This window comes from Sceloporus occidentalis, unplaced genomic scaffold (genome assembly GCF_023333645.1).
Source record: "Sceloporus occidentalis isolate IW3139 unplaced genomic scaffold, rSceOcc1.0.p SCAF_5, whole genome shotgun sequence".
NCBI lineage: Eukaryota > Metazoa > Chordata > Lepidosauria > Squamata > Phrynosomatidae > Sceloporus > Sceloporus occidentalis.
Window position 1 is genome coordinate 133,853,700 of NW_028316985.1, and position 21,724 is coordinate 133,875,423.

Consider the following 21,724-nt stretch of genomic DNA (forward strand, 5'->3'; position numbering starts at 1 on the left):
CTTGTTCCTCATTTAAAACTTGAATGTTGCTTTTCCTCACATGTACATGGTCTTTAACCTTTGATGGTTTAATTAAACTCTGTAGATTTCTCTTCAGTGTCCAATTCTTCTTCTTTTAAGCTGAATTCTGTTTTGAATTCTTCTTCTTTTTCTTCCACTTCCAATGGATTTGATGAGTCTTCTTCTTCTTCTTCCAAATTATTGTGGGGTTTTAAAGCTTTATCTGCTTTCTGTTTATATCTTTCATGTCATCTATTCTTCCCTTCCAGATTATCTTGGTTTTTCCCCCCTGTATCTTTTTCAAAAGTCCTTTGCTTTCTGTATTGAGTTTAATTTTAACCATCTCTGTTTGAAGAACACAGATAATCCATTAGTTTCTCCCAGCTGTACATCAAGTTGTTTTTGTTTAAATAAATTGTAAGAAACTTATAATCAACTCTTTCTTAAAATATTATTTTTAGTATGTCCTTAAATATTTTTACCTCCTCTCCTTCTATTTTTTTTTGTAGCATTGTTCTAATAATCTCTTGTGTTTTTTTCTAAGAAAATAAATCACTATATATGCGTGTTAATCTTTTGTCTCAAGCCACCTGAGAGCTGAGTCTAAATAGCTTATTGAATTCCCAACTTAAATCTTTTTGGGGGAATGTTTATTTAGGGGCTCTTCAAACCGTCCCTAAGGGAAGGCCTGTGGGCACCTCCATTTTCGCCAGATCAGGGCTGCGGAAACTGCACATTGATCTGGCCCAGATCCGGCCTTTCCAGGGTGCAAAAAGTGGCTCTTTTTTGTGCCCTGGAAAGGGCGTGATAGCCATGGTACTGTGGTGATATGGCATTCCTTCAGCGCTGCTTTTTATGGATGTCACTCTTGCAGTTTACATGGCACCCCTTTGAGTCATGTTCTTGTCACCACTCTCTGGTTACTCTAAAAACTGCCTTTTTGGTTGTTCTTATTTTAATGAGAAGGGCATCTGAACTTACTGCCCTCCAGCATGATGAACCGTTTCTTATATTTCATTGTGACAAAGTAGTTTTATGCCCTGGCACTTCCTTTTTGCCAAAGGTTGTCTCTTGCTTGAATCAAGACATTGTGCTTCCTACCTTCTATCGTAGCCTGAAGACTCAGCTGGAGAGGTGCTTACACTATATGGATGTATGTTAAATTCTTGCTTTCTATCTTCAATACTCGGCTCCATTCCATCTTTCCAATAGACTTTTTGTCTGCCATGGTGGTGCTTGCCAAGGCCTGGTGGTCTCTTCTCGAAGATTCTCCAAGTGGATTGTGCAAGCTATCTGCTAAGCCTATGAGATGGCGAAACATCCAGTCCCTGCTAACCTGCAGAGCCACTCTACCAGGGCAATGGCTTATTTGGATGCCCTTCATCATGGAATCTCCTTACCTGACTTGTGCAAGGCTTCTACCTCGTCGCAGCCTTCTACGTTCATTTAACATTACCATCTGGACTACAAGTCTAGTGCTGATATTCATTTTGGTCATGCTGTCCTTTCTGCTGTCCTTTGGTGACCTAACACTCCTTCCTTGAATAAGCTTTACAGTCACCCATTTGTGTGAGGCACAGAGGCCATGATGAATAAAAACAGGTTGCTTACCTGTAACTGTGGTTCTTCAAATGTTCATCTGTGCCCTCACACACACCTCTCCCTGCCTCCTCTCTTTCAGATCCTTCTTCTATGGCAGACTTCAAAACTGAGGAGACAGTAGCTTGGCGAGCTGGAACATGTTCAGTAGGCAGTGGGGGGCAGGATATTTCTGCCAAGCTACTCAGCTATGGAACATTTTCATTGGAGTTGTCTGCACAGGCACGAAAACCCATTTGTGTGAAGGCACAGATGACCACTGTAAGAACAACAGTTACATATAAGCAACCTGTTTTTCCTATCTCTGCTTTTCTCCCAATAGTGTAGTGTTGTATTAACTGCCAGAAAATGTATTGATATCACCTTGCCTTTCTGACAAGTATGGGAGGCATCAAGCCAAAACAGAGCAACTTTTATGCAATTGATTTCAAGGAAAGGTTTAACTATGTCTAGACCTTTTCCTTCATAAATTAGAGACCTCAAGTTTTTGTTTTCGCTAGCTCTTTCCCATATTTTGTGTCTAATTTTAAAAACAGAAAATACCTTTCTAAAAGGCACCAAAATAGAAGGTCAAAATAAAGAGAAACTTTTGTTTTCCAAAGAAGTTACATAAGCACCAAAAGTTATACTTCCTGTCTACATTTCTGACATATGTCAAAATAATAATTGAAGGACTTAATTAGTCATTTGCAGGTAAATTATTTTTTCCTCTATCATGTATTTTAAGATTCAATATTAGGATTGCTGAAGAACTGGCTAAAAAGGTATGCTGTTTCTTAGAGGAGAAGCAAATGCTTATAGGAGAAGTCTCCAGCTCTAAAAATCAAGGACATTTATTGGCAACAAAGACTGAGCCAGCTGATAAATTAACAGAGACAAAACAGACTAGGTAAGGAATAAGAACATGTGACGTGTGCAAAACCATTTTTTGTGGTAGAATACCTATGCAAATATTTTTATAATCACTTGTTTCAAGTTGTATGGTATGAATGCACATTGCTCCAGCAAATGTTTGATATAAACAGAGCCTGAATCCTATTTGTCATCCTAACAACAGTAGGCCCATTGCATCAGTTACTGAATAGCAAGACAATACTTTTGTAAATGTAATTTACAGAATACTACTAATACTAATATATTGATTGATTAATTGATTGATTGATTTTTCACCCACTTCTCACCATGGATTGAGGTAGGGAACAACACAACAGTTAAAAACATATGTCAGTTTAAAGAACAAACAAGACATACGTAGTAAAACAATCCACATTAGAATTCATAATTTAAAATTTATAATTTATAAATTATCTGATAGGCCTGCTAGAAGAGACTGGTCTTTAACACTGTTTTAAATTTGGATTCATTGGGTTGGGGCTAACAATGGAATAGAGTGTAAAAGTGATTGCTCTCAAATTAGTATCTGGCTTCTTTGATTATGTAGTCTACATAGAATAGGGGTAGAAAAAGTTCACTCTGAGGAGCTAGCATGTTGTAATGGTTTGAGTATTGGACTGTTACTCTGCAGAATAGGGTTAAAATTCCTGGATCAGCCAGGAAAACCCACGGGATGACCTTGAGCAAGTCAAGCCTTAGAGGATGGCAATGGCAAGCCTCCTATGAAGAAAGTTGTCAAAAACCCTCTATGATGGGTTTGCCGTAGGATTGTCATAAGTTGGAAATAACTTGAAGACAAACAACACACATACACACAGTTCAGCCTGCAGGCTGTGTGTGTCCCCTGAGGCATATATAGCCCTTGCGCCGCCTAAGTGCAGCCCATGAAGCCACAGTGCCAGCGGCTACGGTGCCCTTTCCATGGTGCAAAAAGGAGCCGCTTTTTGCAGTTCCTTTTTGCGCTGCGGAAGGCCAGATCAGGGCCACAGTGTGCAGTTGTCATGGCCCTGATCTGGCAAAGACAGAGGCGGCTGCAGGCCGCCCCTTCAGAGGTGGTCTGTACAGCCCCTTAAGCTCTCACCACACTGTAAAGATAAAGCAGTTTGACATGATTTTAACTGTCATGACTCAATGTTATGGAATTCTGGGATTTGTAGTTTGGTGTGGCACAAGAGCTCTCAGAGAAGGCTAAATATGTAACCAACTACAAATCCCAGAATTCCATAGCACTGAGTCATGACAATTAAAGTGATGCGAAAGTGCTTTATTTCTGCAGTTTGGCAGCAGTCTGAGTATGTAATTTGGGCAAATGAATTATTAAAAATGAGTATGTTTTGTTTGTACTTTGGAAGCACCCTACAGAGAAATACAACAGTAGACTGGCAGAGTTGGGAATTTTGATATACCAAACATCTGCCACATTTCAGAAACATTATTGGTAAATATCATGTGACATTTTCCAAGAGTAAACATAATAAAAATTGTGGCAATTCCAAACAAATGAGAAATTGCCACAAAATAGGTGCTGGAGATGCTTTTGAATGACAGTTGCAAAATAGGTGCTATTGAAGGACAGATGCCATTCAGTAGGCTGTTATGTGCCTGAGCAGTTAGAAATTAAGTACAGTAATTAGAAATATGGATCCCACACTGGGAAAGAGATGGGATATAAATTAAATAATTAAATAAAAATAATAAAGATCAGAGAGAGTGGAGTGGAATATTAGAAATATCAGAGAGAGAGGAAGAGAGAGGGAGAAGTGCATAGTGTTTATATGGCTGACCTTTTCACTTGGTACACAGTATTTCCAAATATGGTTCATGATTCTAGCTTAGAACATAAATTAGGTTTTCTCATCTCCACCCCATCCTCCCTTTTGCCAAGTTGTGGAAGCTCGTGTCATTGTGGCCAAACAGTTAACTAGAAGACAGGTACGCAGGTAGGATGAGTTCTTTCTTTCAAAGCTTGTATTATGATCTTGAGCTGAACAAGTAGATTTCTGAGGTGAAGCTTAACTGTGAAATGAAGGTAAATATGATGAATTGTTGATGTTTGTGTTCCAAAATGGGAATTTCAGTTTTTGACAGCATTTTTAACTGAGAACATATAGAATGAAGAAACAAGGGAGATTATCTCACAGTTTAAAAAATCAATTTACTACTGCCTAATTCAATTTGAATTCAGGATATATCCAAATTTTTTTGCACATATTTTTGCCCCCGCTGGCATGCAGGTGGATCCTGGGTAACATATGGCTAGAATCCGAGTTCAGCTGACCTCTTTTCAAAACTGGCAGTGGTGTTGGCGGCAAAAACGTGTGTGATAAAATCTGGATGTATCCTGAATTCTAATTTAATTAGGCAGTGGTAAATTGGTTTTTTTAACTGTGCGATAATCTCCAAAGAAAAATGTTGGAGATATTGTTTGGTAACAAATATGTACTTCTCTGCAGCATCATGCAAACATACTGTGAAGATAATGAAAAGCTAATTAAGAAGGTAGAACCTGGGAATGTTAGGAAACAATTTGAGCAGATTTCTGGAATAAGTGGTGATTGCACTTATGCGAATTATCAGGTTGTTGGCATAGAGGTAAGGGGGAAATCTTTTATATTTCTGATATAAAACAAAGGAGAAAAGACCCTTGTCTTTCACTGAAAAGCTGCCTTGATAAACCTGAAGGAGTGTGCATAATCAAGTGATGTGCTTCTTTTTGTTTAACAATCAAATGGTTTTAATTATATCTTTACTTGGGTCAGATATATGCCAGGGTATAGCATCTTGCCAAAACCACTTACCAGCAAGCAAATAAATTTAAATCAATTACCTGTACTTGTAAATTACTTGTTATACAACTCCCAGACTCCTCTAGCCTGACAGATTATGGGAGCTATAGTAAAAAAAAACAAAAAAAAAAAAAAACTTTTCTAAGCTCTGAAGTAAGCAATTAATTAGTACATATATGCAGCTCATTAATGAATTTTGTGCAGCTGATTTTATAGGAAAACAACTTGCTTTTAGCCCCTTGCTTGCTAATTTGTGATAAAAATAGTTGACTCCAGGCAACCTAGAAAGTTGGCATGCAGAGTGGTTTGTTTTATTTATTTATTTATTTATTTATTTATTTATTTATTTATTTCCTGTCTTCCCCCCAGTACAGGGACTCAAGGCAGTTAACAAAATTTAAAATTGTCTAAGTTAAAACAGTACAAAACAATAAAAATACCAAGTTTAAAAAACAGTTAAACAATTTCAAAAAGTTAAAAACATTATGTTCAAATTTAAAATTTAATCATGATGGTGGCAGCTTCTGTGATATCTACTCTAGAGCTCAGATATGCAATTTTTTGTACTGTGACTTCCTGGATCACCTAGCCAGTATGGCCAGTGGCTATACTGGCTAGGGGATTCTAGAAACTGTAGTCCAAAAAAAAAAAAAAAAAGGGGGGGGGGAAATTGTCTGGGCTTTGCTAGTGTCTTTTTTAAAAAGTCCTGTTCTCAGAAAATCAATCTGTGTTTTATTGCTTTTTGGGAAGCTGTGATGAGAATCTGTTGAGTTACTGGTAGTTTGAGTGGTAGAGCTAGGGTTGCCATCCCCGAGGACCCCCAAACCGGGAAAAATGTAGGACAAGGTTTTAAAATGTAGGACCTTTTTTTTAGAATTTCCTGACCAGGAAATTTTTTTAAAAAGGTCCTACATTTTAAAACCGGGGTGGGACCGTGCAGACCCGCCCCAAACTGGGAAAGTCCCGCCCCCAGGCGGGATATGACAAGCCTAGGTAGAGCCTACTCTGCACTTTTGCAAAGCTCTGGAACAGGATGTCATCTTCGTTTTAGGGTTATCTTATTATCTTTCCTTGCACCTCATTATGCATATTTCGTCTATTTTTCTCTCACTAAATGGGACTGCTGTTTCTTGAATCAACCCTGTTACAAAGAAAATGAAGAACAAGCACCATGCTTCAAGGGAATAAAAATATAAATTTATCAATATTCTGTGTTCTACTTGCTCTTGCATACATGCATGTGGTTTAAAGAAACAGCCAATTTCTGACACAAATAGCTACATCTCTGCAGAAAATGTTGTAAAGAGGTACTTCTGAATTGGATCTTTCTGTTTTAGAACTGAAATAAATGAGACAAGTTAGTCACATTGCCTCACGGATTTCCATGGAGTCAAAGCTTGACTAACTAGTCTGGGTCCAACCTATTGTAAAGAATGATAGCATTATATGAACTTTATATTGTGTCATTTTCTTAAGGCTTTGCACAAGATACTTAATCATGCAAGATTCACAACAACTGGAGAACTGCAGGAACTGGCCCTAAGAGGGATAGGGTACCATCATGCCTTTATGGAATATAAAGAGAAGCAACTTGTAGAGATGCTTTTCAAAATAGGATTTATCCAGGTATGTTATTTGCCCAGAAATTCTCTAATTCCATATTATAATAGCGGTTTAAAAAGAAAAAAAAATCAGATGCTTTGACAGTTCAATCCTTTACAAGTCAAGTTGGAAATCTTTTTGATTGAATTCAGTGGGGCTTTCTCGCAGTTAATAAAAACATTGATTTTTTTCATCACCTTTATAGCTATATTATTTCTATTAGTATTTTAATACGATTAAAATAAATAAAGTTATTGTAATACTCATATTGTTCTTAAATTCATTTGTAATATAAAAGCTAAAATACAGTGGACCCTTGTTATACGCTGGGGTTTGGTTCCAAGGTCCCCTGTGTATAACAAAATCCGTGTATGCTCAAGTCCCATTAAATATAATGACATAGCAAAATGGTGTCCCTAATAAAAAATGGAACATCAAGGTAAATTTATACTTTTTTGGAACATTTTCAAACCGTGTATGCTTGAATCCGTGTATAAAAAATCCGTGTGTAAGAAGGGCCAACTGTATAGTGAAATAATGAAATATTTTCTTAATTTCCTATGACTTTGCAACTACATTTGGCCTTCCACATTTGCAGATTTGATTTTTTTGAATTTGATTATTTGCAGAGTTGATTTACTTGCTCTCTCTAGGAATCTCTGGGTCCTCTGGTCTGACTGTGCCAGAAGTTGACAGTAGAGTTAGATTGGAGGGCCTAGAGATTCCTAGAAAAACATTTTTCTAGGCATTTGTAGGTCCTCCAGACCTACACATTATATGATCAACCTCTGCCAGATGGTAGCCATAGAGTTGTGCTGGAGGATCTAGAGATTCCTAGAGAGGTATTTTTTTATTTGCAGGTTTTTAACTTTCATGGGGGTCCTAATGCCCCTAATACCTGCAAATGTGGTAGGCCCACTATACTGTGAATCCTTTCAGTTAGCTCTAGTGTAAGGGTGGGAATCATATGTTTGTTGAATTAGAGCTCCCAGAAGCCATAGCCAGCAGTGCCAGTGGTAAAGAATCATGGGATATACAATCCAACAACATCTAGAGGGCCACATGATTCTCACCTCTGCACCAGTGTTTATCAGTAGGCCCAAATGACTAACATTCATTACAAATTCTGAATTATGCTAAGAATCCTCCATGGACTAGATACCCTGTCTGTGTAGTAAAGAGTTTGGAATGTCATGGATTGCAGGTTTTACCAAAATACTGGGTATTCTGTTTCAGAACTTCCTGCTGAACACACTAAAGTAGGTTGGGTTTTCACATGTGACTCCCCTGATTAGGGCTAATAGCCATTATTCCATGGTAGTTTTTAATAATTGATTTTTTTCCTTACAGGTGCTGACATCTACGGGGACCCTTGCTTTAGGAATCAACACGCCATGTAAATCTGTTGTCTTTGTACAGGATTCTGAGTATTTGGATCCTCTGGCCTATAGATGGGTACTGACATGTATATGCTTATTTCCCCCCCCCCCTCAAATTTATAACTCCTTAATTATGTGATTGCTCTTAGTTCACTACAGTTGCCACATAATTGTTTCCTATCTAGCTTTCCATGTGAGGTCTAGAGATTATAAATTCACTTTAACAGAAATGCAGTTCTGTATGTACAAGTGATACATATGGGAGCTACTCTTATCACTTAAGGAATGAGTGCATCAGAGCATTAACAGTGCTCTTTATTCACATGACCTCTTCTAGCATCCAACTGGTTATCAGCCTGCCTCTCATGACTTCCACCACCACTCTGCACCAGAAATTTCTTTACAAATCTGTTAATTCATTGTCTTTCTGTACAACATTTCTAAAAGAAACTCAAGGAAGTATGCATAGTTGTTTCTCCATTTTATCATCACAGCAACTTTCCTAAGTAAGCTGTTTTTGAGAGATAATGGAGTCACCCAGAACCTCAAGCTTCATGGCTTATCCAAGATTTGAACTTGTTTCTCCCTGGTCCTCGTCAGGCACTCTAGCCACTATAGCACACCAACTCTCAAATGTGGTTTAGACTTTGATGTGACTTAGTTTCATGACTGGTGGCCATGCTAGCAGGGATACTCCACAAGTTCTTTCCATTCTCTAAACAGATAAAATTTTGGCTTATGTCTCAATGTCAAAATCCTTCCCTTCTATGTCCCCTCTGTGTGTGTGTGTGTGTGTGTGTGTGCATGCATGCACACCTTCAAGTCATCTGTTGACCTAGGCTATCCCATGAATTACACAGGGTTTCTTAGGCAAGGAATTCTCAAGGTGGTTTTGCCAGTTCCTTTCTCTGAAATGTAGGATAGTATATATGTAGAAGTTTACTAAGTCTTGTACCAAGTAACCTGACAGATTTTTTTCATGGCTTTCAGTCCTCAAAATCATAACTGCTTTTGGGTCATTCAGACATCATTTTTTTAGTGTGACAATGGGAATCATTTTACTCACATATTTTGGGTTTGTTATTCACACTATGGAACTGCATCATTGCTTATCTCTGCAAATTTGGTTGCTCCCACGTGCAAACATTTGAATAAAAATGGAGTCAACGAAGTGAATGCATTTGGAACATGTTCAAGGCATGTAGTGTTTTATCCCAGGTCTACTTGGGTCTAATTGCATTGGTTATTCACACTATTAACAATGCAGATCTTTAAAAAAAAAAACTTAGGGAAAACCCTGATATGGATTATTCTGAATTAAGTGGGTGTTTTGACAGCCCTCCCCCCCCCCCAGACTTAATCAGGTATGATTGGGATGTGTGTGAACAATGGAGATTTAACCTGGATTAATCCTGGATTATTTTCACAGTGTGAATAACCCCTTCAATAGAATAATAATAGAATTACAGAGTTGGAAGGGACCCCAAGGGCTATCTAATACATCCCCTACTATACATTCCAAAAAGATGCCCATCAAAATGTGAGTTTGAAAGAGTTGTGATTTGCTAACTATTATATGCTTCTAAAAGTTGAGTGCTTGTAGAACGTGTCCTCCTCCAAAATACCAAAAGCCACTGTAGCAGTTCCTCTCCTTGTACATGCTGTCTCTCTGTTCAGAAGAGGGATGATCTCTTATTCCAGATCAGTGATTTCATATCAACTAGCTATGAAAATAGAAGCCTTTGAATGAGGAGAGAATGAGGTCTAAATGGAACAGGCACAGTTGCCCTAATTAATACATAAAATCCAAGCCATATATTCCAAAGTTACTTTTTGACTTGCAACTCCCAGAATCCCTGAGCCAACATGGCCATGGGATTGGATCCTAGGAGTTCTAATACAAAAGGCAACCCCTCCATACTTGGATCTAAATTCAGATATGTTTAATAAATACAAGGAAAAACTGTATTTAGGACCCCATCACATGGGGTTAAAAGAGCGGCTTACCTTTCCTGAATTCAGTGATGATTCAGGAGGCAGCTGGTTCCTATCACACATAAATTGCTGCCGAATCACTGTCTGGGTCCATCCTAGATGTAGCCCAGGTCATCTAAGCCGCTTCCACGGCCCCTTTTCAAAAAAGGAAGCTTCCGACTTCTAAAAATGGCTGCCAAAGCAGCTTAGACAACCTGGGCTACTTCCAAGATGGACCCAGGTGGTGATTTGGCAGTGATTTATGTGTGATAAGAACTGGTTGCCTCCCGAACTAACACTGAATTTGGGAAAGGTAAGCTGCTCTTTTAACCCCATGCAATAGGGTCCTTAGACTGGGTATTTTCTTCACAAGAAGGAAATTAGGTTTTGAATTTTTTCCTTTGAATGGCATCAAGAAAATTACTGGCCCCTACTCTCACTTAAGAAACTACAGTTGTCCCTCTGTATTAGCTGACTTCCCATTTGCAGTTTTGAATTTCTGCAGATGGGAAGTCAGGACGGACAAAATGGTGCATATGCTCACAGCCCGTGTGCAGCCATTAAAAGCAATAGGGCTCCAATATTTGTGGATTTTCTGATTCAAGGGGGGTTCTGGAATGGATCTCTGTGAATCGGAAGGGATGACTGTAGTGTGTTGTTGAAATGAAATATGATATAGTTTCTATGCATAAAACAGCTTACAAACCTGTGTACCTATAACCTGGGACCTGTAGCTGTTGTAAAACATGTAGGGAGATGTTTTCCTTGAGCCTAAATGCAAATGAAAGACTATAGGATTATTTTAGTGTAAAATTAAATTAGTATAACATCATCATAAAACTTCCCAGTTCCAGTGATTCACACAGTGGTTATGGTTACTTAACATCCAATCCTTGGTGCATGATCTGGAATCACACAGTCCTCTATGGTAAGAACAGCAAGAGTTGTCTAGCAATGGTGCTGACATATGGGGGCCTGGATATATAAGTCCACAGCAGTGCATAGCAAAATTGTAACTGTTTATATATCCTTGAAGAAAATATACTTTGTGCAAAAAGAAAACCAAAGGCTCAAATCCTGGGGTTAATCTATACTGTAGAAATAATTCAGTTTGATACCACTTTAACTGCCATGGCTCCATCCCACCGAATCTTGGGATTTGTAATTTTGTGAGGCACTGCTACCCAAAAAAGGTGGGGGAATGGAAGTTGAGTCCCCCCCAAGTATATCAATGTTATTTAAGTTGTTGGGGGAATTAGCTTTGTAAGAGGCTGGGTATCCTTTAGGACCATTTGCACTTGTTTATACTAAAGACCTTGTAAAAAAGTACAAATCCCAGGATTACAAAGGATAGAGCTACAGCACTTAAAGTGGTGTCAAACTGCATTATTTCTACAGTATAGTTGCATTCCCTGATGTCAAAATGGAAACAATAGAGTGAAAAAGTAGTGTCTGTTACAACTACGTGCTCGACATGGTCATGGTACAGGATACGCCTTGCTCTGCAACCATATGCATATTCTGCCTAACCTGTTGTCTTGTATATATGGAGGTTCTCTGTACATTGTTCTTTACTTGTACTAGTGGAAAAACAGGAGTATGTCTCCATAGGTGGTTTTTTTTTTTAAAATCAGATGTGAACAATATTTAAAATACAGTTCTTCTTTGTAGATGTCTGGACGCACTGGGCAACGAGGTCATCACTCAGTGGGAAATGTATTTTTCTACAATATTCCATTCTCCAAAATAGAGAGTTTCATGAAATCAAAGACAATCCATATTCAGGGACAATTTCTTCTGAGAACATCTCTGATATTGAGACTTATGCTGTTTGCTTCAAAAGCAGATGACAAAACCAGTGCAAAAAAAAAGGGTAACCTGTGTTCTATGAAAACTAATTTTTATATGAGGAAAACAGTTTGCAGAACATTTAATTGTAACTGATCCAGTTCTAATCTTTCTGAGAAACTTATCAAACCTATTTTTTCAACTTTTGAGGTATACCCATTTTCAGGGTTCATGTTTAAAATTAATAATAAATGTTCAGGTTTATTACTAACTGCATGTGATATTGAATGTATTATTTGTCATTCTGAGCCTCATTAAAGTCTTTCACTTTGTTCTGGATGGTCTGTGATTGACCTAGGCTCCAAGCAAAACATGCATGTGATGGTAGGTAGGTCTCAATAGATTGTAGTTTTCTGGAGAGGTTACTCACACACCTTCAGCATTTAATTTTCCTTCCTTGATGGTACTCAGACAGTTCTTTTCCCCTTCTCCTCCAAATTGAGGAGGTTTGTGGGTCAGATGATCTGCCCCTCTCATATGGTAATCTATCTACCCAAACCCAAGGATATCATCAGCTGAGCAATCTTGCTTTCCATTCACTTCTTCTAGTCAGTGTGTGCTTCTCTTACTGAGTGAACTGTGGAGTGGCTGTTCTGTCCTAATCTGAACATTGTTGTATTGATATCAGTGGTACTGTTACCACAACTAAGAAAACCCATTGTAAAGATAAAATATAGGTAGGATGTGATCTCTACTTGATCTTAGCCAAAAGTAGTTCTGAAAAACCTGGGCTTCCACTGAGTCTGGTCATGTTCAGTGTTTATTTGGCTACATAAACAGTAATAGGTTGAGAATCTCTATTGGAAATAGTAGGAGTAATTAAATATGTTAATAAAAGCTTCTTTTTTTCCGCTGCCAAAAGGTGATGTCATTACTGAAGAATTCACTTCTATCCTTTGAAGAACCTTGGACTCTGAAGATGTTGAAACTCTATTTCATCTTTTCTTTACAGTTTCTTGTCAAAGAGGCAAGGTTTCAACTTTCAGTATTCTTGACCAGTAATGATACTGACTTATTTTCAGTGTACTGTGGCAACATTCAAAGACTTTATAATGTCCCAACAAACATTTTTGTTGTTGCTATTTGCCTTCCAATTGAATCCAATTCATAGGGTTATCTTGAAAAGATTCAGTCATCTGAGATTTAACTTCATTTGAGGCAGAAAGAGTAAATGACCTATCCAGGTTCACTCAGTGGGTTTCCATGGCTGAGTGAGAGTTCAGACCTGAATCTTCCAGATGCCTATTCAAATACTCCAACCACTACACTACACTGTTTCCATAAAGATTTTACATATATCACTTTAGGGTACTGGCTACCATTATGTTAGTACTATACAGGAAAAAGTCAGAACAAATAGCTATGATAGCCTCTTAACTAATAATAATAATAATGATAATTTATGTTTCCCCGCCTCTCCCGGTGGATCGAAGCGGAGTTACAGACTAAAAAAGCCAAAGCGTTTACATAAAAATTCAATTAAAAGCAGCTAAAAACAATAAAATATACAACATACAGTAACAATAGCATCAACAAACAAGGCAGGGATCATACACAAACAGGACAATTCATTCATATCCAGGGGGGTATTCATATCAGGTGGGGTATGCTCGTCTAAAAAGCTCGGTTTTAATCGCTTTTCTGAATGTTTCTAATGAAGTCACCGAGCAGATCTCCTCAGGGAGACTGTTCCAGATTCTCGGAGCTATTGTTGAAAATGCTCTTTGCGAAGTAGCAACATACTTAGAGGTTGCTATCTCCAATAGGTTCTTACCCGATGTTCTAAGAGTGTGGGGTGGATTATATAGGGCTCACGTTTGTCCTTTCTTGAAGTAAGTGGTGGCATAAGCAGAGTCTTCTGCCACAATAGCTAAGAAATCAGCTCACAGCCTTGGTGGCCCTAAGGGCTAAAACTGATGTGTGGCTCTATTGGGACATTGCAAAATGGCCTTACTGGCCTACACTTTGTCCACACTTGAGCCACAGCAGTGTTTTGTCTTCCAGGCACATATTATGGAGGTTTGATGGTGGATTCTGGAGGTCACTGGGTAACATTATCCAGCCTATAGAAACTTACATTAATATATGTCCTAAAGGAAGTTTGTTGGCACAAATGTAAGAGGTAGGAGAACATGGGTAAAAGAGGCTGTACTTAGATCTCTTTTTTCATTTTCCATTAATAATACAAATAATAATAATAATAAAAAATTTCCCACCTCTCCGATACATAACTTATCACACTTACCGAGTGCTCCTGATATGCTTGCTTGCTTGCTTATTTATTTATTTATATCCCACCCTTCAGCCAAAAGGCTATCATAAAACTATTCTCCAACCTGGTATTTTGAATTATAGGTCCACAAACCCCACCAGAAAAAGTTGACAGGATTTGTAATCCAAATTCATCTGGAGAGGACCAGATTGTAGAAAGCTAATATAGAGCCATAAAACCTAAGAGTGGCTCTTGTAAAACCTAACATGAATTCACTGTCACAAAGCAGCACTCACTGACTACCTCCAGCACTGAACTGTTTAATAGTGTCTGTGGCCATATAAGTATTAGAATACTAGAATTTGCAGAATATGGTCCATGTTCTGTACTTGCACCACATTTTGCAAGTTTTACTGTATATACTTGACTATAAGTTGATATCATATATAAGTCAAAAACAGGTTTGGGAGCCAAAATTATGGATTTTGATATGATCCATGGAGTCAAGGGTAAAACTTAGGGACATGTAACAAAGAATATAAAGGAAGCAAAGGAAAACAATTCCAAAGAATGTACAAAATTCCAGCAGGCATAACTGTACTCACACTAAATGCTGGATGGGTCAGAGAGAGGAGAGAGGGATCAGTGCTTCCAGGACAGATTGCACTGTTGTCTTCCATCAGAGGATGGTTCCTTTTTAAATAAGAGTTAAAGTATGGTACCTACAGTACTTACGTTAACCCGTAGATATGTCAGCTTAGGTTTTTTGAGTCAATTTTTTGACTAAAATTTCTAGACTTATACATGAGTATATACAGTAGTTTTCCAATACTTATGTGGCCACAGTCATCGTTAAGGAGTTCAGTGCTGGAGGCAGTCAGTCACTGTTGGCTGCTGTTGTGACAGTGAATTCATGCTGGGTTTTACAGGAGCCACTCTAGGTTTTATGGCTATTTCATATGAGCTATTAAAGGTGCTGATTTTATGTGCATATAGGTTGTCTTCCTTATCTGAAATGCTTAGGACCAGAAGTGCTTTGGATTTTGAATTTTTTTCAAATTGTGGCATATTTGTATATACACAATAAAATATCTTGGAGATGGGACTCAAGTTTAAACACAAAACATGCACCTTATACACGTAGCCTGAAAGTAATTTTATACATAGTATTTTAAATAATTTTGTGCATGAAGCAAAGTTTGTGTACACTGAACCATTAGAAAACAAAGGTGTAACACAGCCATTCATGTGGACAATTTTGGATTTTGGATTATTTCAGATTTTCAGATTTCTGGATAAATGAGACTCAACCCGTATTTATACATTATAATGATATATGACCTAGGGCCTTTTCACATTTTAAAAGAAAGATGAAAGGCAGTGAGACGAGTGGCTTCTCTCTTATCTTCCCACATGCCTACAAAGCACGTCCATTCTATTCCTGAGGGAGATAGTTATAAATGCATAGCTTTTGTCCTGCTGGAAAAATCTGTTTGGCAAGAGCCACACATTTACGACTGGTTCCTTCTGGAGGGAAAAATGGAAGTGCTACAATATCATGTGAGGAAGATAAGCCAGGGATCACTTCTGTCTCACTGCCTTTCATCTTACTTTTGAAATGCAATAAGGCACTCAGATAATTTTATGCATTGAATAATGTATTGAGTTTAAACATAAGAAATTCAGGTTTAGATTTAAGTTTCAGACTAATCCAACACACAAAGCTGCCTTAGGAAAACCATATCATTTTATATATTCTTCTAATGTTTTAGGGATATGTAGATCGAAAAGGCAATGCTATGGGATTTCCTGGACTTGTGAACCAGTTGAATTATCATGAACCTTCTAATTTTGTCTTCGCAACCTTCCTTGTCAGAGGTTTATTTTACAGTTTGTGTCTTCCAATCCACAAAGGTATGTTTAAGAACACTACTTGTGTGGCTAGTTAAACAAGTTACTGTATATACTCATGTATAAGTCTAGAAATTTTAGTCAAACAATTAACCCCAAAAACCTAGGTTGACTTATCAATGGGTCAAGGTAAGTACTATACTTTAACAATGTAAATAGTATACTTTAAAAGGAAACCATCCCCTGAAAGGCAAGAGTGCAATCTGTCCTGGAAGCACTGACCTCCCTCCACTCTCTCTTCCATCCAGCCTTTAGTGTGAGCCAAAACAGTTATGCCTGCCATAATTTCATAGGTTCTTTGGCATTGCTTTTCTTTGCTTCATACTTTAGATCCTTTGTTGCATGTCCCTACATTTTATCCTCGACTTATCCAAGGGACATAACAAAATCCATAATTTTGCCCCCAAAACCTGTCCTCAACTTGTACATAAGGTTGACTTATAGTTGAGTATATACGGTACTTAATCATATATAATTTTCATATTTCTCAGCTATTATACACACCCATATGGAAAAACCTAAATATTAGAATACAGATGTGCAGATATGGAGAGATGTGTGTGTGCATGTGTAAAAAAGCTGGAGTTAACATTCACCCCTCCATGTGCATCCCTCTCATACTTGCACACTAAGTAGATGATTCCAGAAAATGATTTTATAAAGTAACTTTTAAAAATTGCCATCTTTAGTAGTGTAGAATTTATTCTGGTCTACATTTGACATTATATTGTTGGACATGTACAATCACCGGAGTGGGTAAAGTCAGCCCAATCAGCTGCATGACGTCCCCCAACCAGGCCATTTTTGAGGGGAGTAGATTTCCCATGTTTGGACTGTTTAAATTTTTTTTAAAAAAATACCCCTACATGGACAATTTCACAATTTTTCCGCCAAGGGCTGTTTTAGACGTAGAAGGGGTCTTTTACATAAATTGACTTTCATGTTACCTCCTGATTTTAAAAGGCTTCTATTGGGCCAAAAATGGCCTGGGGTCTCAACAGGTGCTGATATTGCCACACTCCACCCTTAGAGTGCTTGGACAAATCCTGAGTTTAATTTTTTTTAATATAGTTTTTTTAGGACCACATAGGACCACACACCCCTGGGTATGGCAGGGGTGTGTGATCCTATGAAGTCCAGAGATATGTGTTGCCTATCCAGACACTGGCAGTTTCCCATTCCAGTGGTTCCGGGGGAGGGGGTCCCCAAAACATGTTCTAGAAGGGTTTTCTGTTAGGTGTGGTTCTTAGGGGTCTACAAAGGGATGGTGGATTGCTTACCTCCTAGTTTTACTGAAGGAAAACGTTATTGTATATACTTTTTCAAAAACAGATTGAAACTGATAGCTTTCTCATTCAAACAGGAACAAAAGTCTTTTCTGAGGCAGTGATGGAAAAGCTTGTTGTGGTATTAGCACACCTTTTTGGAAGAAAATATATGCCTGCTGCTGTTGTTGGATCCAAACAGAAAATTTCCAGATCAAAGGTAAGATCAAACCTGATTATTTACTATAATAAACAAATTTAGGAATATTAAATATTATTATTTAATATTAAATATGGTGAACAGAGGGGGGCAAAATGAATTAATCAAGGCAATGTGTAATTCCAGCGGTTAAAATCAAATAGTGCATATAGGATTATTTTTTACAATTTCTTTTCCATTTATTAACTGAAAAGAAAAGGGGATTAAATGTAAGGTAGAAAATTATTGTCTTTCCAACAAAGATTCTTTTGCCTTTAGGTATTCCTGGAGGAGCTCCCTGAAGATTTTGCAGCTACTTTAGATAAATACAACCATAAAGTAGAAGAGAGCTTTGGACAATTTCTACTGACAGCTTCCACGGTTGCAAACAACAGAAAAAGATATCAACTTCCTCTTTCAAAACTCGGTAAACAGAACATATTAAGTTTCATAGAATTTGAGTAGGCTTGAAATTCCTACCCCTGTGATTGTAATACCTTATTAAAAACCAAAGTAACCTTAAATAAGGGGCTAATGCTAAATTTGCACACCCAGTAATGGAAGAAAGCCTCTTTGCAAAAGGACTTATTTTCTAATATTGCTAAAAGATTTTGTTAAAGTACTTCCAGTGCAACAATGTTTTCCTAGTATATCCTGAAATAATGTGCAAATGCAAAGTCAAGATTCTTAGTAGTCCAAAGGGAGGTAAACAAACAATCCAGTTTTGCTTCCCAGTAAATCTCAAACACTTCTTGGAAGAATTTTATGTATTGTAACCATTTAAGTTCATAAAGGACTCCAATGTTTCTTAAAATCTGTCTGGTTAAATGAAAATTTAAATGCAAATGTGAAATTAATATATGGATGGGAAAGTGAAACCGAAAGGCTCCAAGTTGCCCCTCAAAACTTTCCTTCACCTCCCTGAGTCACACTGTCAACAGCCTCCAAAAGGAGTATTTCTGGGAGTGGAGGTGCAAGTGAGGCCCATGGAGAAGACCCCCCCCCCCCCACCCGCATAGTTCCCCATTGCTGAATGAAACAGCTAAAGAGAAAATAAGCTGAAAGTGCTGAAAAGCAGTCTTAAAAGCAGGGATGGACCAGAGTACTGGCCACTGGGAAAATTTCAAGATCAGGAGAGGCTGTTTTTCAGACAACCTAAACTGGAAGTCACCTTGTCCTAGAATAAGGCTGGCAGAGCCAGTGTAGTGTAGTGGTTTGGGCATTGGACTATGACTCTGAAAACCAGGGGCCATGGAAAACCACCAGGTGACCTTGGGTAAGTGACATCCTCTCAGCCTCTGAGAATGGCAGTGGCAAACCCCCTCTGAACATACATGCCAAGGAAACACCATGATTGCCATAAGTCAGAAACAACCTGAAGGCACAGAACAACAACAAGCAACAAACTGTTGAGGAGGCAGAGGCCATGTTCCTCTCCACGCTTGTCTTATGGGCAGCACTGGCACATTTGGGCACACCCAAAGTGAAGCAATGTCACTTCTGGCTGCTATTATGGCCAGTTTTGATTCATCTTGTGTTTTGGGTTTTTGTTGGAGATTTGGGGGCTCTAGGGATTAAGGAAAGCAAACAGTCACATTATCGGGCAGCTGTTGGGTAGTTTTTACACAAATCAATTGCTTAAAGTTAAGTTTTGGGGGCTTTCTAGGGTCACATTTAAGAATCCCATGGGTCACATGCATGGGCTGCACTTTGCCCATAGCTGTGCAAGAACCTATGGAAGGAATTATTTTTTTTAAAAAAATTGCCATTTTGCGGGGGAATGCTCAGGGTCCCTCAGGACCCTACCAAAAAGCCTTGGGTGGTCCTGTGGCTGACTTTCATCACATCTGTTTTAAAATATAAATGCAGAAAACCACCCATTTTGTAGCTGAGTGTAATTCTGGCCAAATCTTGTACCTTTGAATGAGCCTGGGTCTGCATGTCCTCTGCCTTTGAACTTGCCATTCAGTTTCTGAATCTGCTATTGAAATTCTGAAGTAGCAAATATCTTGCATTTTATTTTTTTTAAATCAAGACATTCAGGGAGCAAACATCTTGTTTTTGAGCATTAACACACTCCATAGAGGCTTTGGGGAGAGCCTAAAATAAGTAAACTCAAGTGGGGAACCTCATTCAGTCAGATCAAGAGTAGCATTCAGTGTCAGAGACATTTTTAGGGGCTGCATCCAGTGACAATGGTGTCAAGGCAAAGTGGGCATGGCCATCCAGGCGAGATTTGGAAAGGTAATTGTGCCCTACTTGTGATCCAGTGGATAGAAAAATATAACAATGGGTGCAACATTTGAAAGAATGATACATAAAAAGTCTTGAAAGCATTATTTTTGTATTATCTGATTACAGTAACTCAGATTTTGCTATGTGTTTATTAGATTTTTCAAACAAAGAGCAATATGACCACCCACTGGCCTTTCACATAATGAAGTGTGATAAAGAACGGACAGCAATTTCACCTTTCGTGTGCCTCTCAGGAAATTCAGATCTTGAATTACTGCATGCAGGGTCTCTCAACAATGTAAGTGGAAAAGGCTTGTGATACTTAGAATATTGAAACACTGCAGGTTCCACGTAGAGCCTGATGTAAGGAGATGTCAAAATCATTTGCATTACAAAAATCTAATTTTGCAATGTATAATATAGTACTTTACAGATGAGGAAAGTCTAAATAAAGATTTTGTAAAACGTGACACAGTTGACGGGTTCATATTAAAATGTGCCCATTTCTGTAGAAGCAAGATTGAAAGTCAATGCACCCACAAAACACAAGCTTACAACTTTTTGATTTTAGTAGACCTTGATCAGAAGCTGAAAATAATGCACCTTATAAGAACAACATTGGTTGCTTCCACAAGTTCTCTTCTTTTGATGGAAAGCATCTTCCTTTCAAGGAAGGGAACCCTTATTTGTCTACTCATTTGGCAAAACAGAAACTATAAATGTCTTTATGTTTAAACAAGCAAACATTTTTCACTGACTTCACTATAATGGCATCCACACATTCAAGAAATATGATTATGACCTATAATTTTACCTTATGATTTCTTGATATAAAGTGTGGCTATTACCAGTGGGTTACCAGGAGAAAAATACCTACAGTATGTTGGTAAGAAAATAAGCCAGTACAACACGAATGCAATATCTTGTCAGAGATTTTGAACACAGACTATGAAGAAGAACTGCTGTCATTTTTAATCTTGGGCCAGAAACTGAATTTTTAGAGATTAATGAAATAAGTGTTCAGTAAATGTTAAGGCTTAGAGCAGTCTCTGTTCAAATCCCAGAATTTTCCAGCTAACATAGCCATAAGCTATACTGGCTGAGGGATTCTGGGATCAGGAATCAGGAATCAAAAATATAGTATCCTATCCAAGTCCTGACATTATCTGAACAATTATTTCATTAATCTCTACAAATTGAATCTTGACTGGATTCAGAGCCTCGACAGACCGGCATCAAAGGCCAGCATTGGGGCGGAGTGGTGGTGTGGCACCCACATGACACACGCTCCAACTTGGTCCCCATGCCGGCGTGATGCCATGCGCCCCATCACATGGCAGGTGGCATCACGTGCACCTCTGGTGCTGCGTCTGGATGACGCAGCACCAAAGGAGTACCGAAAAGCCATGGCACCTGCGGCTGTGGCACCCTTTCCAGGGCGCAAAAAGGCAAGATAAGGGCTACATAAGATGTAGTTGCCATGGCCCTGATCTGACGCTGAAAGGGGTGGCCTGTTCAGCCCCTCAGTTTCTTGCCCAAAATTAATTAAGATAAATGCTTTGAAGATCCAGATAATGTAAACATGCACAGCAACGGGAAAATATGAATGAAAAATTGAAATGTAATGTCTTCTGCAGGTCCTATTGCACATGTTAGGTATTACTGTTTCAAACATCCCTGTTCTTTATCTGAAGAAATGTGATAATCACGGAAGAAGAATGCCACTCAATGCGTATTTGCTTGACTTCTACAGACATGGTTCTTTGAAGGCTATATGTCAAGATAACGGGTAAGCTATTTTCTTTCAGTTTTCTTTTAAT

The 21,724-nt window shown here is 38.3% G+C and overlaps 1 protein-coding gene across 1 annotated transcript in view; it reads left to right on the top strand.

Annotated features, from left to right (window-relative positions):
- The window catches only part of LOC149312850 (putative ATP-dependent RNA helicase DDX60), an 87,622-nt gene that overhangs the window by 60,006 nt on the left and 5,892 nt on the right, over positions 1–21,724 (top strand). Inside the window, exons 26-37 of the mRNA XM_089525518.1 lie at positions 2,327–2,488; positions 4,947–5,085; positions 6,756–6,905; positions 8,232–8,336; positions 11,906–12,107; positions 12,381–12,406; positions 12,945–13,049; positions 16,067–16,208; positions 17,569–17,690; positions 17,949–18,096; positions 20,060–20,202; positions 21,542–21,693. Of these exons, the coding sequence (XP_089381644.1) occupies positions 2,327–2,488; positions 4,947–5,085; positions 6,756–6,905; positions 8,232–8,336; positions 11,906–12,107; positions 12,381–12,406; positions 12,945–13,049; positions 16,067–16,208; positions 17,569–17,690; positions 17,949–18,096; positions 20,060–20,202; positions 21,542–21,693 (1,596 nt within the window). The remainder of the gene's footprint in view (positions 1–2,326; positions 2,489–4,946; positions 5,086–6,755; positions 6,906–8,231; positions 8,337–11,905; positions 12,108–12,380; positions 12,407–12,944; positions 13,050–16,066; positions 16,209–17,568; positions 17,691–17,948; positions 18,097–20,059; positions 20,203–21,541; positions 21,694–21,724) is intronic.